General features: G+C 41.7%; 1 protein-coding gene across 1 annotated transcript in view; it reads left to right on the top strand.

The window, feature by feature from the left end:
• The first annotated feature begins 1,001 nt into the window (after positions 1-1,001).
• The window catches only part of MTTP (microsomal triglyceride transfer protein), a 26,518-nt gene continuing 9,888 nt past the window's right edge, over positions 1,002-17,631 (top strand). Inside the window, exons 1-11 of the mRNA XM_010132187.1 lie at positions 1,002-1,116; positions 5,791-5,978; positions 6,558-6,701; positions 8,685-8,792; positions 9,306-9,422; positions 10,643-10,782; positions 11,642-11,792; positions 14,491-14,648; positions 15,500-15,668; positions 16,220-16,327; positions 17,261-17,473. Coding sequence (XP_010130489.1) covers positions 1,056-1,116; positions 5,791-5,978; positions 6,558-6,701; positions 8,685-8,792; positions 9,306-9,422; positions 10,643-10,782; positions 11,642-11,792; positions 14,491-14,648; positions 15,500-15,668; positions 16,220-16,327; positions 17,261-17,473 — 1,557 coding nt within the window. The 5' untranslated portion in view covers positions 1,002-1,055. The remainder of the gene's footprint in view (positions 1,117-5,790; positions 5,979-6,557; positions 6,702-8,684; positions 8,793-9,305; positions 9,423-10,642; positions 10,783-11,641; positions 11,793-14,490; positions 14,649-15,499; positions 15,669-16,219; positions 16,328-17,260; positions 17,474-17,631) is intronic.

Here is a 17,631-nt window from a genome sequence, read left to right as displayed (position 1 = left end):
ATGGCTCACAAAGTGTGCCTCCTCTACAAGCAGGACCAGATCCTCCTGCCCCACAGAGCCAGGGCAGCTTCATATGCCAGGGGAGAGGGTGCCTCCTTGCAGGCGGTCACACCCAGGGCGTGCCAAGGAACGTGGGGAGGTGACCTACTGCCCCACCATGACTGGAGGGACAAAGAGGACCTTTAGCACTGGGGCCATGAGGCTTAGAGCAAGATGGCCTAGGATTTACACTCAGAGGAAACGGGGAAGCGCATGGGCTAGTCAGATGGGGGCTTATCAGGGGAGGTGGCGAAGTGAGCATGAAAAAAGGGGAAAATAGGGGTGAAAAGGAGGGCTTGGTTTTCCCCGCTCCCAGGCCCAGCCAAGCAGGTACTATTCACTGAGGTGGGACAGAATGGCTGGTTATCTCATCTTTTCAGTCTCTAACCTCTGTCACTGCCATGATGTAAGATGGGGGCTGGGCTGCTTGAAAGAAAGATAATTTCTTTGGTGTGATACAATATAGCAGGAACTGACATCGCATCTGAGTCTCCATAGCAAAGTAGCACCACTTTTGGGGATGGCACTGATAAATCCCATATACTTCTGCTTCCAGGAAAACCCTTAAAAAGCAGCTGTCTTGGGTTGCTCACAGAGTCGATACAAGACAATGGAGACAGTGATCAGGATCTGGCTCCTGGCAGCAACTGACCTGATTGCCCTTTCATTCAGACAGAGGAGAAGTGGCAAGATCTCTTGGTCCAGCCAGGACTGGAGGTGGGCTCCCCTGCTCAGAAATGTGGCTGTGTGGGCTCAGTATTCAAAAATGAAAGCTGAGGTCACCAATAAAATGGGGTAGAAATTGCCAGTTACCTTAGTCCTTAATAATTAACTGAAAGTCCTTTGATGAACTTAGTACCTGAGTGTGGAATTTGGAATCTGACCTTTACTACATCTAGATAAACAGTGTGGCCAACCCAGCGGCTCTCTGTGCAAGCACCCCTCCACTCTCAGCAGCTCACTTCTTGGAGGCTCTCACACTTGATGCTGCAGTCAGGAGCTTGGGGGAGCCCAGCATGATTCTTCTTACCGTGCTGTTCCTTTGCATCATTTCCACCTACTCAGCTTCTGTTAAAGGTAAGTCTCTTCCGGGCTTGGTTCAGCTTTTGGCTCAGCAAAGGCATAATCAGTGTGTATATGCAGATCTGGTTTGCATCAAAAATTATCATCTGTACTCTTCCATCCTTGAGTAATACAAAATGCATTTAGTAATTACAAAGTTTTAAGCTCTTGTGGCATTTGTATCAGCAGAGAGGATGGAGGAGACAACGTTTTCAGGTGCACAGGGCCAGCAGCATGCTCCAGGAGACTGGGGATCTTGACCTTGCTTAGTCAGGACATGCTGTGGGGGCACTGACTCGACAGGGACTATTCACATGCTCATGTGTGCTCTGGTGGAGCACAGCCAGGAAGCGCTCAGGGCTCTCCAGGTTTCAGCTTCTGAGCAGCTGACTCAGCTACCGCTGAAGTCAGTAACAAGCATCCCATTAATTTCAAGGGGAGCTTGCTCTGCAACAAATCATGAAAACCTGGATATCTGCACAAGCCCTGAGAGCAGTGCTTTACTCAGGTGTCCTGACAGAGGTCAAGGGTATGAAATCTGGAGACTGCCTGCTTCAGCAGTGGCAGCGTATGAAGCAAGGAAAGGTGTGTTTAGGAGTATCCCTTCTTGTACAACCTGGCATTAAATTTAGAGAAGCAGCAACCTTTAAATATGAGCAGATACCTAGTTTTTAGTTTAATGAGGCTGTCATCATCATGATGAGGAACATGGGGGGCACGCCATCCTCGGTTAGACTTTAAAAAGGTTTTGTAGAGGTGCTCTCACAGTTGCCTCCTCCTGCTTCCTGAAGGGGATCCAGGATACTGCGTAAGCACAAAGCAGCAACCTTTCTCCCTACCTCTGTGCTGCCTTATGACAGGAGTTATACAGCAGAGAAGTTTGCAAGCAGTTTCTCTACCGATTGAGTGTATTTGACAAGACTGCCAAGTAATGTTTATGGCTAGGTACCAACGTGCCACATTTCTGCTCTTTGCTCTTCCCAGCTTCCCCTTAATATCAGTTAAGCAAAGCTCCTTCTTGATGTGAAGTAGCATTTGCTTGTCACTTTACATCCCCAGGGTACTGAGCAAGCATTTTCTCATTAATTAGTCCTACCTTCAGCTCTTTCAGGTCTCATCTCTCTCTTGTGCAGAGATTGAGAGCTAAATTAGTGGCCCAAATTACTAAAATTACTGCCCACTTGTGACAGAGCTGGGATTAGGATGTTTTAGATTTCCACCAGCCCGTGTTGCCTTCTGGAAGTACTGAAGGAATATTCTTTTAAGTTACCTAGATCAGCGTATATGAAACTTTTCTACTGCAGTTTGACTTGGAAAATATTTTCAAAGAAGGGGATGAGTTTTGCATTTTAAAGCTATTCAGTATCAGAAACCAACAAATATAATTTATGAAGCAAGAGCCAGCAAGTAGTTAGAGACGCACATGCTGTGCATGCCGTATGTATTAATAAAAGGCACAGGACATGACAGCTGTCTCTACTCATGCAGTGTAACCTTCTGTATTATACAGTATCATGATTTAATTATAGACTTGGCATGTTACCGTTAACGACATACACTTAACATTCCTAGTCAAACTATGTTATGCACTCCACCTTGAAAGCAGGCACTTCTGACCCCAAGAGTCCATGGCCAACTGCAGTCTTTATGTCCGTCTCTCCTCCCTTCTCAGTAAGTGGGCCATTTGCCATCAGCTGGAGTGGCAATGGCTATACAGGAGACAAGGATCTGGTGCTGTGCTGAATACAATGGAAAGAGCTTGTAAAGGCGGGGTTTTCTTCTAAGAAAAGTTTCTTTCAGAAAGGAGTAGGAATACTCCTTTTTAGATAGTACCGGTGTTTTCTTCATGAAAATTTACTTACACTGTTTTGAAATCTGGTTCTGGGCAGAGACACCATGTTTCTGTCGCTCAGACACCAAAATCCCCCTTGCCTCTCAAACTGACCCACTATCCAATTGTCTGTCTTGGTTTCTCCATTTCTACTGGTGCAAGTGCTAACTCCCTGGGACTCCCTTCAATACTGCCTCATCCCTGCTGCTTTTCTTACCATGATCCACCAGTATCTCACCCTTTTCCACCAGCCACGCCAGTCTTGCCATCTAAAGGCGTCTTCTGCCCTAGCTCCTGCAATGTTTTCCATGTATGAAAAGGCGAAACCTTTCAGAACACAATATTCTTCTAGCTCCCAGAAATACTTCAGAATTATTCATCTCTTCCACGACACTTGCGAGAAGCTGCTGTGTCATTTGCTCATCTGTTTCCTTCAGGGGAGAACAGCTCTTTGTATGTGGGGATGAGCAAATTCTAACAGGGAGGAAGAAGGAAGGAACTCTTGAAAAAGGAATAAGATCTATGGATTGAGCTGTGGGAAAAAAAAGAGGATAGGTGAAAGGTGCTTTTAACTGAAAAGAGACAGGGAGAAAAACCACAAGCATCCACCTTAACTAATAAGACACGTCTTTCAGCACCCAGATCATTTTTCTTGGACATGCTTTTCCCCCACCTTTTCTCTTTAGATGGGACTGTGTCACCCTCTGTGTTTAGAAAGCACCTGGTGGGTGGCATTCATAAAATCTCATCCAGAACTAAATTGTTAGCACTGCCATTTCTGGTGCAAATGAAGGACATTATGAACCAGGAAGCAACCAGCTCTGAGGTACTGCAAGGGACCAGGGTGTCCCTGAAAGGCGCAGACATCCCTGGGCAGGCACGGAGTACCCACTGCTCTCAACGGCAATAAAGTTTCAAAGCTGACAGGAGTGAGAGGAATGGGGGAAGTGGCTAGGAAATTCACAGTAAATCCTGAATGATGAGTCAGACGCCTCTTGGTTACTCTGTTTTGGAGCAGACACACAAAACAGGCAAAACCAGAAGAGCCCCGTTGTACCAACATTAATGCTTTACCCTCCCTGCAAAAAAAATCAATAGTTACACCTTTGAGCTCTCACATGCAAACAGGCTGTTCCTCCTGGGATTACCAAACCCGCTGCCTCACACCTGCAGCTGGTGTAAAGCATAAGTCAGTTTAGTTTCTGTAGCTTTGCCAGTGTGTGCAACTTGCAGACCAAACTTGGTGGGCTCACTGTTTTCCACAGAGAAAGGTTCTTTGAAGGTGACCCTAATCTACTGCTATGACATCTGAATGAACATGGGAAGGAAGTGCGCAAAGCCTTAACAAAGGGTGTTTTTTGACTCTTTGAGCACTGCAGAATGTATCCATCCAGTCATGATGGACCTACACTGTGCACCTACCAAAGTGGGCTTTAAAATCTTGGAGTGGCATAAGAAAATATTTTGATTTTCCTTTTAAAAATTGCAGTGATTTGAAATTTATTTAGCAAAGTTAAATAAACACTGAGGGACATTACATGAATAGAGAAAGCCTGTTGGTTCTCTGAAAGGGACTTCAAAGACATCCTGCATTTATCATAAGACTGAGATGCATTTTCCTGAGGACAGCACTTTGCTTTTCTTAGATTAAGTCTGTTGTGAAGGTGTCATTTCTGCTCTGTACCTCCTGAGCTCCATGAAGAAATTCCCATTGGATTCAGTGGTGCAGCACTGGGGTCCGAGAGGCTGGTGGTTTTTTGCCAGTGTACAAGCACTTTGTATACAGCCAGATTCTCCTTCCTTCACTTCCCTTCCCTTCCCTCTACTAACTGACTTCATCAGTTTTTCTTGGGTGGAAGAGACCTTTGTAGCCATCTGCACTAGGGGAGGGAAGCCCTTGAAAGCAGTGAAAACGGATGTTACATATATCCTTTGTGACAAAATAGTTCAAGGGTATTCAAGAAGAAGTTGATTTTCCATAGCCACAGATTTTAGAGACACAGTCTTAGTTCCTGTGCCTGAAGCTGGGTAGAGAGTCATGATACTGGTGCCATGCATTCCCCCCATGGCTGTGCATGAGAGAAAAGAAAGATAGGAAAGGATGTGGTAGTAACTAGTTTTATAAAGGAAAAATAAAAGTAATTTGTATACTACAGATTTCATTTACACTAATAAGAGTGAGGATGAATCCCCAGGGAACTATCTGAGTTGTTAATGCATAGAAATGGCACCATAAATTGGGTATGCAGGTTGCATTTATCCTGGAATTTGGCTTTTATTATTCCTTAAAATACATCAGTTAAGAACAGAGGCACAAGCTACGGGGACAATTTAAATTTTAAAGAACAAAGGCTTCATTATTTAATCTAAAAAATATTTTCCCGATGTCTTCATTACATTCCTATCACCTGTAGGCAAGGCTCTCAACGGAAAGATTGCCGATAAAAGTGCAAGAGATGCAGAGAAGAATTTCTGTTGGCTCCAACAGATTAAAACAGTGCGTTTCAGATTGCTAAACACACAAATTACATGATTAGTTTCAGTATTTTGAGTTACAAAGAGTTTTGGATTAATTCCTAATGCTAACAACTCCACAGTAAAGAATTTTAATTTCATTTATTTAAGTATAGAGGATTTTATGGACATTCTTATGTTAAATATATGAGATTAGTGTCAACTTAATCACTCAGCTGCTCCAGTGAGACAGCCTCTGTAATTAAGGTAAGCAGGATCAGTCCCAAAAATCTTTTGTTGGCAATTAGATTTTTAGTTTTTCTAGAGGCTTTTTTTAGAGAAAAATCATGGATTATTTGAGTTAGTCTGTTCTAAAACACTCCCTGGTTTTGCTTTCCAAACAGGGCACACTACCGGACCAAGCTTAAGTAATGACAAGCTATACAAATTTGCTTACTCGGCGGAAGTGTATGTTGATCGGCTGAAAGCATCTCTGAAGAAAAGTGCAGGATACCGGTTTTCTTCTGCTGTGGATGTCAACCTCTTATGGAGAAATCCTGACAATGATGATGACCAGTTGATCAAAATCACGGTAATTAATGTCATCAGACTACTTAAAACACGCCCAGTCTTCTCTGCGTTTATCTAACTGCTAATCTAATCTTGAAGAACTCATTTTCAGATGAGCTAAATCTTTTATTCTTCTCTAGTCTCATCAACTAAACCCAGCTTGTTTGACAAGCTGATTCCTATAGAATAAGACTTCACAAGAATATATCTAACATCACAATCCAGAACTTCAGATTATCTCCTATATTTTGAAATTGCTTCATACGGCTTCTATAGCTTCAAACAATGGGCTTGCATGCGCCTAACTGAGGGGCAATAGGTTGTCTGAAGTCCTCGGTTCTAGCTGCAAATCATGACATTTGCTAAATACAAGCTGGGTGGGGTGCTTAGCTCTACGGTGAGACTTTCTGCCACTTATTTCCGCAGTGGTGAGTACTGGTTTCTTTTGAAAACATAGACATAGTAATCACAGAAAATTAATGATCAGGACCAGAAATGGAGAAATAAAAAAGATGATTAGATGATTTAGTCTACCCAGCCCTACCCCAGGTCAATGCTCTACCATTCTCTACACAAATTTTGTCTGCTTTTACTTTGCTAGATAAGAGATGTTCAAGTTGAAAATGTGAATGAACGTCCAGCTGCTAAAAACATCTTCAAAGGAAAAAGCACAGAGAAGATCATCGGGAAAGACTATCTGCAAGCTTTACAGAGGCCCATAGTTGTTGAGCTAGTTCGTGGAAAAGTAAGACTCTTTCTTTCAAAATTCAATCCCCGAGGAAACCTGAAACAAATCTTTTTTTACAGGCTTGGAGGATTTACCAATTCACTATCCTCTCATCATTCCTCATATGCCATCATGTCCTATCTTTCTATTAGAAACACAGTAGTTTAGAACAGACTGTCATTTACCTGACTGAACAGGGGGCCCTTCCAGCCTAAGCCTCTTGTGTGTTCAGAACACCGTACAGTATGGAAGTAAACAGCAGATTGGACACAAATATATGGGTACACATGTAGATATACACACAAGTGCTGTGTAAGATTTGTGATGTCGACTTCAGTGAGGCCAGGATTTTATGCCAGGACTGAAAGCAGAAAAGGAGATACAGTTTGTCACAAGGGAGCTTATATCGAGTCTGTGAGGAACAGTGTTAATCACTTTAAACCCTGTCAAATACTTTAGCTTGACTGCTTTTGCCACCTCTCTGGCTTGCTTATTTACTTCAGTGTCACCTGCAGTTTCAACAGCCCCAAGTTAATGAGCTTGATGCTGAGTGAGCTACAGCCTTTCATGTTGTTCCTCTATTGTGAAACTGCCTCCAAAAATCAGAAGAGAAGGGACAGTGATCAGGTGTGTCTCAGTGTGTGCCTGGGTTTTAAGCACCAACGCACTCTCCCACGGCCAGAGCACCCATGTCCAGTTGCAGCTCTCAGAGTCCCAGTTTTGCTCAGAAGGGGATTCAAGTAAATCCATCTCCCTCTCTTTTTCCCTTCGGAGCTGCTCACTTGTCCCCTTGCGTTCAGCCTACTGCTCTGGCCAGGGAGTGGCAAGTCTTGGGCTGTGGCTGCTCCTGCCTCCTCTCCATGCTCCTTCACCCTCTTGTTGACTGTTGCATTAGGCCAACAGCCCCGCTCTCCCCTCTGCAGCCTGAGCAATGCTTGGCAGGTGGGACGTGGGCAGAGGGGCAGCGAGAAAGGAGGAAGGTTGAAGGTCACACTCCCTTTTCTCCTCTGCAGGGCGGATTGAGGGCTGTGACACCCTATCCCAGCAGGATCTTTACATCCTGCTGTAAATAGGCACTGAGCACATACCCTGGCCACCAGCTCAGCCTGCTGAATGGCAGCTGCTGTCAGGCTTGCCCAGTAGCTTTCAGACTCAGCTTTGTCATCAGTTTTACACAACATAAAAAAGAACAGGACAGCTACTGGCTCCAACTGTACACATCCCTAAATGAGAACAGAGGTATCAGAAGAACACAGTCAAAATACATCTGCTCCTAATATTTGAAGCAGTTCACATGCTAAGACTGAGATGTAGTATTAAAAACTTGGTCTTTTTCTCAGGTAATAGGGTCTCTACATTCCTTTTGTGGTATCTCTATGGTCTGATACTTTCATCCCTGGCACAGTGATTTCACTTTCCAAAGCTGCCCTGAGATAACACACTGATTGTACTTACAGTTCCTGAAAATTGCACTTTTAAAGCACATGGGATGCAAGGTGGAGGTGCAAAGTCTTGTAACCAGAGGAGAGGCTCAAGCACAACAGTTGTCCCACAAAGTGCAAAGGTTGTGATGTGTTTGACACGTCATTTAAGTCATTCTAACTGTGATTTACCTATGATTCATTCTCGGGTTTTGTAACCTGTGATTAAAGTGCAACAGATATTATGCCCTTACAGGGAGGGATTATCTGACGATTACGCAGAAAAAATTAGTCCTTTGTGAAATTATGTAAAGTTTCCCATTTCCCTTCTAAATTTTCTCTAATTAACAATGGGAAAGATGCTCGCTGCACTGAAACTGTACTTAGGTACAGCTGAAGACAGAAACATGTTTGTACTGTTACCAGCAGGCCCTGCAGCCCCTGGAGTTTGCTTAAATAAGGGCAACAGGTCCAAATTCAGCTTAGCAATCAGAAAAAAGTAAAGGGAGTTTTTCTAGAGAGAGTTTTTTATTTCTCATTTAAACAGATTTGTTATATACTTATTTTTTTAATCCTACAGGTCAAAAACTTCTACTCGTATCAAGATGAGCCAGGTTTCACTCAAAATATTAAGAGAGGTCTGGCTAGCCTTTTCCAGCTGCAGCTGCACTCTGGTGCTGCCCCTGAGGTATGGTGCTATATCTTGCAACATAATCATCATCAGAGAAAGCGGCAAAGCCTGATCTCCTCTGAAAGGCAGACCTGTGTCTCCCACTGACTTCAGAAGGAATGAACTGTGACAGAAGTCAGCCCTTTAATGGCATATGAGGTTGGGCATGTAAAGGTGGTGAAATCCATTTAACCTGCATTACGTTGTTAGATTTCTACATCTGTCCACATGAGCAAAGCTGGAATTCAACTCATATTTGTCAATATAGCACTAGCTGCCAGATGTTTCCTAAATTTTTTGTTTCAACAAACATTGTTTGTTTTCCTTCATAGACATGTAACGAAAAGTAGCCTATCCCAAACAGATAGTTAGAAACACTGATCCCTTCAAAACTGGTAAATAAACCCAAATGGTGCAATAGCTCAGGTACAGGATTCCAGCAGTGGAGACTATGGTTCATCTTTGAAAGTTGTGTGGGGGTCCCCAAGATAAATTCAACAAATTGTTCTTATCTAACTCTCTTTTTCCAAGGTGGACATATCTGGGAAATGCAATACTACTTACCATGTGCGCCAAGATCAAGTGACTAAAGTAAAAGCCCTGGACTCCTGTGAAATAGAAAAACAAGGATTTACGAGCCACAACCAGGTATGATTTCTTTAACAAAATAAAAACTCTTCTGCCTATTTAAAATATATTCCTGGTAGCTATCATTCATTTAATCAAAAGTGCTTTCTTGCATTACAAAAAGCAAATTCTACATATATGTTTTGTAGTATTACTTGTACAAATTTCATGTGTGTCCACGTGGGAGAACAGGGAATGGATTCTCCTTCTGTGTAAACCACTTTGGCTCAGCTGACACTGAGTACAGCATAGCAATTTGCATAATTTTGGGATCTCATCCATGACATATTTTAGTTTACCTGCAGATTTACAGCACTTTTTTCCTGGCTGTACTGAAGTTTTAATTGATGTGAGACTTCTTTTTCCTTTGGAGGAAAATAGGAGGTACAGTCACAGTCATAGTGACAACAGTAACCTTTTACCCAGCTGCTAAGTCACAGCATTTAGTGTACACAGTAAATGCCACACAAGACGCTGGCTCCGGAATGGAGCCCAGTCAGCTTGCCTGGAAGGTGAAAAGCTTCCCTAATGCACAGGTGTAATGTAGGAGATGTGCTGCAGAGGTAACTGAAGCCCTGCTGTAGTGTTAATGGTCTTCTGCTGCTAGTGAATGACTTTCTAAGCAGTTACTGCTGAGTGCAGGCTGGACACTTGCCGAGGGCGCTGGGATTCTCCGCATCAGAAACTGACCTTTCTCAGCTCAGAGGAGTACAAAGGTGGCACTTACTCTGTTAATAAACTGCCTTAACACTATGACTGAATTCCTGATTTTCAGGCTTGCCACAAAGACTTCATGTTGTTTACAAACAGGTCAAGCAAACTGGATGGCTTTGCTTCCCGGGTGTGAACATGACAATTTTATTTACGAGATATTTTCCTGGAAAAGCTTCTCATCTAAAGTGTATTTTTAACTAAATATAGTACTGGGCATTTTCTAGTTGCAGCCTGCACCATAACTTCCTCCTGTCCTCCCCCATTTTTTTTCCCTGGTACATATTGAATTTGGAACACGTGACACAGAAGTGAGTGACTTCTTGTTGCAGAAGGAATTCTTAACAACCTGCTTTACAGGCTTAGCTGGAGATGTTGTGAATCCACATGCACCTTTCTCATTTGGCTCCAGGCCATTACAATTTTGCCCTGATTTGGAACTTGGATTTTGGAATTTTGGAATTTGGATTTCCTAATCTGTTGGTTATTGATGAGCCCTTTTTTCTGGTTTATTTTTTTAATTTTTTCAGATTTTAGATGTCAGTACAAAAGCCACATCTGCCACAGTTTATGCGCTGGAGGACAGTTTCATTAAATCCATTAAGGCAGAAGAAAATTATGCTTTGTTTCTGAATTCCCGACGAAAAACAGGCGCCAAAATTGTTTCAAAGTAAGTTGGGCAATTTGACTGTCATTGACAGTAGAAGAACTAGTGGTTCAAGTCAGGTTATATATGTATGTCATTAAGATCTAAGGCTGTAAACTTTCCAGGTAAGGATTTAGGTCTCTTTTGTATCCATGTGGTACCTAGTCCAACTTTGATTAAGAGCTCTACCATACTGCAAATAAGAAATAATGGCATTCGTAAGAAATCACATGAAGACAGCTGGAATTGGCCAAATCATTTTAAGCAACACATTTCTTCTGTAGGTGTCCTGTTCCTGTGTCCTCTCATTTCTTAATAAATACTTCCAATGTATCTCCATTTCTAGTATGTGAAAGTTCAAAGGTATAGAAAACAAGTATAGAAAGGAAACAACAGTGAAACCTAGATCTGTGTTAGACTCTGGACTCCAAAACACTGAAAGTTTAGAGATACTCATACACGATAAAATATTCAGGCATCTCCTTAGCATTATGATATTAAAAAATGTACCTTCAAAATCTCACTTTCCAGATCTTCTTCTGAACAAATATATAAGACGTCTCAGAATGTGTATGGTTGCTGAAGGCTGTTTACCAGGTGCTATAAATCCATACTTTAGAAAGTCTATTATTTAGGTATTTTACGCCACATACCTCTAGCAGTAATTCTGCTGGTATCAGATACTTCTGTTACCTTAAAAAAGCCATAAACTTGCCATAAAAAGCCAGAAAAACATTCTGAACATTTTTAAAGACTTCAGTAAGCCTATATTGTTCTATATTTGCATCTGTGGAAGGTTTTTTTTGTTTCCTCTTGCCATGGTTTCTGTATTTCTACTCGAACAGCTGAGCTCTAACTGTGTCTTCATTGCGTGGATACACAGGCAGAGACTGGAGCTGAAGTCAGTACAAGCTGGCCCTGGGCTGATCGCTGGGAAGCAAGTCGCGGGTGTTATTAAGACCTTGGACTCCAGTTACGTTGCCGTGCCACTAGTAGCAGAGCCAGTCAAATCCGAATGCAAAAAGTGTCCTTTGGTAAGTAAACAGGCTCGTTGGATGTCAGGTCGGTAAGCTGAGCAGAACAATTATGAAAGAGGTTTCTGTCTGGAGAGGTCTGGCGCAGCAGTAGAACATACGCTCCAAATGGGGAGCGCGGTAGTGATGTGTTGGTGCTCCACCACACAAAGGTATTTTAAGATCTACCTCTAAAAGTACCAACCCTTTTTGCTCTCTTTCAAAGACTGAGTGCAGTATTTCTCAAGACCACTAGAACACGCACTAGAAACCCCTTTTGTTCCGTCTCATCTTTGCCAATCTTTTTTGTTGGCAGGAGCTTATTTCATCTGGGTCGTAGAGCGAGTAATTACTTTTAAGATGGTTGACCAGTGTTTATAGACAATTCTGTCATGGAGAGCTGAGCTGCTCCTGTAAATTAAAGGTAGTTAGCCATTCCTTAGGCAAGCTAAACATTTGTTGGCAATATATCTAGCCTCTTACTGCCTGATCCTGAAGGAAGTCTTTTATTTAAAAGACTTTATAGGTATTTTATAAGTATAAAATGGGGCTTTAATATTCTTGGCAAGTCCAATACTGTTGTCATTTTTCCCCTGGAAAAAAAAAAAAACCTTGGTTTTTTATATTTAAGACCTCTAAAGACCACTAAGAGCTTGGTACTGTAAATGCATCATCTTCTGTTTTTGCAAATGCTAATGATCATAAATATAGTTGCTACAGTGTTTGTTAGCAAACAGTTTTAATGCTATTACCATTGCAGAATGAATTTAGCAGTGAATGGGAATATGAATTTACAGAGTATTATTCTCTGTCAGTTTTTGACAAGAAAGATAAGGCTTCTGTTAAGACACATAATTTTGATCCTCCAGAGATATTCCTTATGAACACAAATACCTTACTATGTTGGAGCTTGTGCTAGTTATTTGGAAGTAGCATTGCACTGTAATAATTTTTCTTGTCTAATGCTTGTTGAGCCACAGAGAAGATAAAAAAAGATGTTGGGGGAAATCAAATAGGAATGATGCTGCATATGTGCTGGAGCAGTTCTGAGCAAGGAATATCAAAAGCAGGGACAGGTGCTTTTTCCCTGACTGACCACTGGGGTTTGCACTGACCAGTTAGTCACTTGGAACTGAGTTTCTCATAATAGGTGTAGAGATAATTTCCAGACCAAGATAATAAACACAGGGTATAATTCCAAAGCACTGCCTGGGGACTGAGCTATGTTATTATAAACCTAATGGCACGATGAGAATGAAGTCCTGCTTTCTCACTGTGTTTTACAGTAACTGCTATGAAAAGATGGGGTCTATAAACAGAACACTGTATCCAAGGTAGCAACATAACATTTGGTGATTATATATCATTGTATACATTAATTCCATGCTGACATGTTATGCCCTCCAGTTTTACATTTTCAAAACCCTTTTTAAACCATAACAAGTCTTATCTCTATCTTTATGAATTTGGTGAAATAACCATTACTGTACCCACTTCACAGATGGCAGCACTAGCTTCTGAGAGGTTATGGCCAACATTTACACTTGAATTTAGGCCTAGAATTCTGTGTTTAGACATCATAAAGCATGTTCATTTCAGAAGAGCTCATGGTTCTTACATTTTTTTTATGCGCATGGTTCCTACAGGAACGGATGCTTGCCTGTTCTGAAATTGAGGTGGGTTTGTTCTGTCTTGTGCAGCCAGCCTTTGTGGGTTGGTAAAGCAGCTGTCAGACACTGTCATTCAAAACCAACTTGTGCTCAGTTTAGGACTCTTTAGTTTGGCTTGAATTTTCCTAGAGTGCCCTCAAGACCTCTGGTCTGATCTCTCAGTCAGAGAGAGGTAATTGTTGCCTAATTATTGTTCATAACAGTTGGTGAAGTTGCACTCTGTACTGCTGAATGATACTTCTATCTGCTGGCAGGTTCAAGTGTTGTTGCCTAATACAAAACTCATGAAGAGGGGAAGGATTTCAGTAAAGGTCAAGTGAGTGCTAGTGTTATTTCCCACTCAGGAAAACTGCAGTAAACACTGCTGCAAAGAACAGCTGAGTTTTCTCCAAGGAATGTTCTTGATAATTTGAGATAATAGGGGCAAAGGCAAGTGAGAGAGGAAAGGTCAAAATACCTGCACCAGTTTCTTACGGGAGTGTATCTGGAAGGACAGATACAGGTGCTTTGGTACCATGCTGGTACCAACTGGTGATTCCCAGAAATGGGAATTACTTATTGGAGATTCATTCCTGTTCCACACTAACCACTTACAAAATTACCATCCTCTAAGAAAATATGACTAATTTGTGTGAATTGGGGATTATGTATCTCCTATGTTTAAAAAAAAATTGCTTAGGAGAAAATGGGAACAGAAGGCAAACACTGTATTCACCAGAAAGCACAGTAAAATTGCAGAAGGAGGGAATTCACCTTATTCCACTTACAGTATAAATAATTGTTTTGTTCCAAAGTAGATTGTGTTTAAGGCAATGTACATTATCAGGAAAATACTTAGATGTTGAAAGAGAGACAGCTATAGAAATGTTTCAAAGATATTTATGCTGGGATATCATAAATTAAATAATGCTGAGCTAAAGAATCCGCACTCTGTTGGATTTCAGCTAATTTGAGAAATAGCTGGCCCATGTACCTGCATTTAGTAGGTCTGATTTTGAGAACTGAAACCACGATCTGAGAAATTTGACATACGGTGAATTATTTTGCAGCTTTCCGAACACTGGCAGAGCATCAGAGAACATATGCATCCTGAAAAACTTTCCAAAGCTGAAGCAGCAAGAAGTTTCTTGTCCTTCATTCAGAACATCAGAAAAGCTACAAAAGAGGAGATACTGCAGATTATTAGAAGTGAAAATAAAGAACTTCTGTAAGTGGTCATGAACAAGATTTCAAAAGCTTTAAGTTACTTAAAACTGCAGAAGAGCAAATTGCGAGCAAACAGATTCAGTTCTGTGATGACTGGTGATGTCCTAGCAATGCCAAACCAGTATTCAGTACTGCCTACAGGAAAAGGATATTTTTTTAAAGCTGTGTTTGTTCTTGTAGTATAATATATTTGCAGGACGCTGTTCAGCCACCAAGATTGTATCCACAATGCAAGGCAAACATGCTTTGTAGCTTATCCAAAGGTTCTCACCCTGACACTCAGAACAAGCCCATTTGTTTCTTTCAAATGGAAATACAGCAAAGGGGATGGTGCATGCCTAGATATTGTCCTAATACTAGAGTTTGGGTGTGAACAGCATGCATATGTAGCCGTGGCAGTTGGAAAGCATTTCTGAGTCCCACCATACAGTCAGAATCTTTCAAACGAATTGTAGTTGTTAACAACAAAGATAAACGTAAGAGTAAATCAGGTAGCATAGAAGACTGTTCTCTAAATGCCATTGTATATGTAGAAATAAAACACTTCTTCCAATTTACAACCTTGTCCCGTAAACTTTATGACACTCTGGATAGTTCTGGTTTTGGTCCCATTTTTGCATAAATTCAAATATTTTTATCCACAGATACTAATAATTTCTGGAGTTCATCTACCATTGTGAGGGGGAAGAATTCAGGGACACTGTTTTTTCCAACAAGAGTAAAAAATTCTATCTCTTACCTGCAATGAGGAGATCTTTTGGCACATTAGTTTCTTTCTTTATATATGCAGCAAAGTCCTTTCAGTGTTTTCTAGCTCATTGCAGTGATATGTTAATTTCCACTTCTTTGTAGTCCGCAGATAGTGGATGCTGTAACCGCTGCTCAGACCCCAGCATCACTGGAGGCTGTACTGGAGTTTCTTGACTTCAAGGATGCAAGCACTTCCACCCTGCAGGAGCGATTCCTGTACGCCTGTGGATTTGCTTCTCACCCCAGTGAAATGCTCCTGAAATCTTTAACTGTAAGTCAAAGGACAAAACAAACACAACGGAGTTAGTACTCTTGAGCCTCCTCCTTGTCAAAGGGGAAGGGAAGAAGAAACAACTGTTGCTGTTTCCAGTTTTCCTTTCTTTATCCCTTCCAGTGTTCCATTTAAGTGTGCCAGTAGGATATACCCTTGAAACAACAAAAATTCGTAGGTTCTGACTTTGTAAACTGTTATCAGCTACTTGGAAAACAAACATAACTGAGTGCTAGCAAAACAATTTGAGGATTATTTGTTGTCTTATCAAAGTCCTGTAACCACTTAATTCTCTTTGCTTTTAAACACAGCTTCAAAATGAATCTAGTATTTGAGACACTGAATGTAACTCACAGGGAAAACAGCAGTCGGTTATTAAACGTAATGACGGAGCAGTGCTCTGCTCAGCCTGTGCCCAGACTGTTGTGGTTGTCACTGCCTTTGCTTTGCACTACTGTTCACAGGAAACAAGGGAGGGTATTGAGCCCACTACAGACTGTGGTTCACCATATTTAGACAGAGAGACTCACAGCATTGCTTTTGCACAACAGGCTAAGTTCAAGGGTGATATCGCAAATGAAGAAATCAGAGAAACTCTTGTCATTGTCATGGGAGCAGTCATCAGAAAGCTGTGTGACAGAGAAGGCTGCAAGCTTCCAGTGAGTATCTGCTATTCACTGCTGGTCAAAATCTTGTCTGCAACACATATGAATGATTCCGGCTGTTGTTACTGGGAGAGCGTGACAGACGCAGGAGACATATTCCCTCCTGCTTTAAAATAAGCCCACAAACTCCTATGTTTGATAGAAGAATATTTTTTAAAAATGACACCTACTTTGTCAATTTTGGGCTTTAATCTGGTCTCTTCCCATTTCTGTGGATTTCTCCCAGTTTGCTCTTGTTTGATAGAACTTTTTCTCACTGCCCAGTCCATCAGCAGAAGTGGTACTTGTGCTCCCTTGTCCAAAAGATTTGCATGTCCTCAGAGAAACACTGGCAAACTCAGGATCTATTTAGTATTTACAATCACCTTAGGTTATTTCATCTCTGTGGAGAAATTCATTGGTTCAAGTACTCAACTCTGCCACAGACATTCATAGAACAACCCAAGAGGAATGATGTCACCTTGACCATGGACTGAATGGACCACTGCTGCCTGCTGGATCTGTGCTGCTTGAGCTTGCAGCACACTGCTGAAAAGACAGAGAGCACCTGAATGGCCCTTAGGAATCCCTTTTTCCTTCCCCTGTAAATTGTCAGGCACTCTTACTATGTTATGAAGTGCTAAAGAACTCTTCCCTTGTCTTTTTTTGTGTGAACATGCTGGTCCCACAAGTAAGACCCGTGAAGTCCCTGAATCAGTGCAGGAGCAGCTATCAAATGATAAATCTATGGACTATGTGTCACTGTGGCTACAGCCGCTTTGGTTATGCTTAAAAGAAGCCATCAACATACAGTTTACAAGTGACCAACCCTATGCAATGATGCTTTGAAACAAAAATATGCAGAAGCCAGCCCTGCCACTCCTACTTCTGCAAGGGGAAAGGGTAGGTTTATGACTAGCATTTAAGCATGCTGTTTATTCTCTTTAGGCTGTTATGGAAGCCAAAAGGCTGATTCTAAATAGATTGGAGAAGGCTAAGAAAGATGACAATGTGAGGATGTACCTGCTGGCTCTGAAGAATGCACTCCTTCCTGAAGCAATTCCACTGCTCCTGAAGTACGCCGAGTCAGAAGAAGGACACATCAGCAATCTCGCTGTCACTTCCTTACAGAGATATAATCCTTCTTTTCTCACCAAAGAGGTAAGAAAATATACTGCCCAAAAGACTCTATTGAACAGACATAAAGTATAAATTAACAGAGTTCTCTTGTCAGTCCCACTCTTTTTAAAGATGCCCCACGTATGCTCTAGGAAATTATTATACATGCTTCAGTTACAGCCAGAAAACTCTCTACATTC

The sequence above is a fragment of the Buceros rhinoceros genome, unplaced genomic scaffold, assembly GCF_000710305.1.
Source record: "Buceros rhinoceros silvestris isolate BGI_N320 unplaced genomic scaffold, ASM71030v1 scaffold31832, whole genome shotgun sequence".
Taxonomy (NCBI): Eukaryota; Metazoa; Chordata; class Aves; order Bucerotiformes; family Bucerotidae; genus Buceros; species Buceros rhinoceros.
Note: the sequence above shows the minus strand (reverse complement) of the source record. Positions and strands in the feature narration are given on the sequence as shown.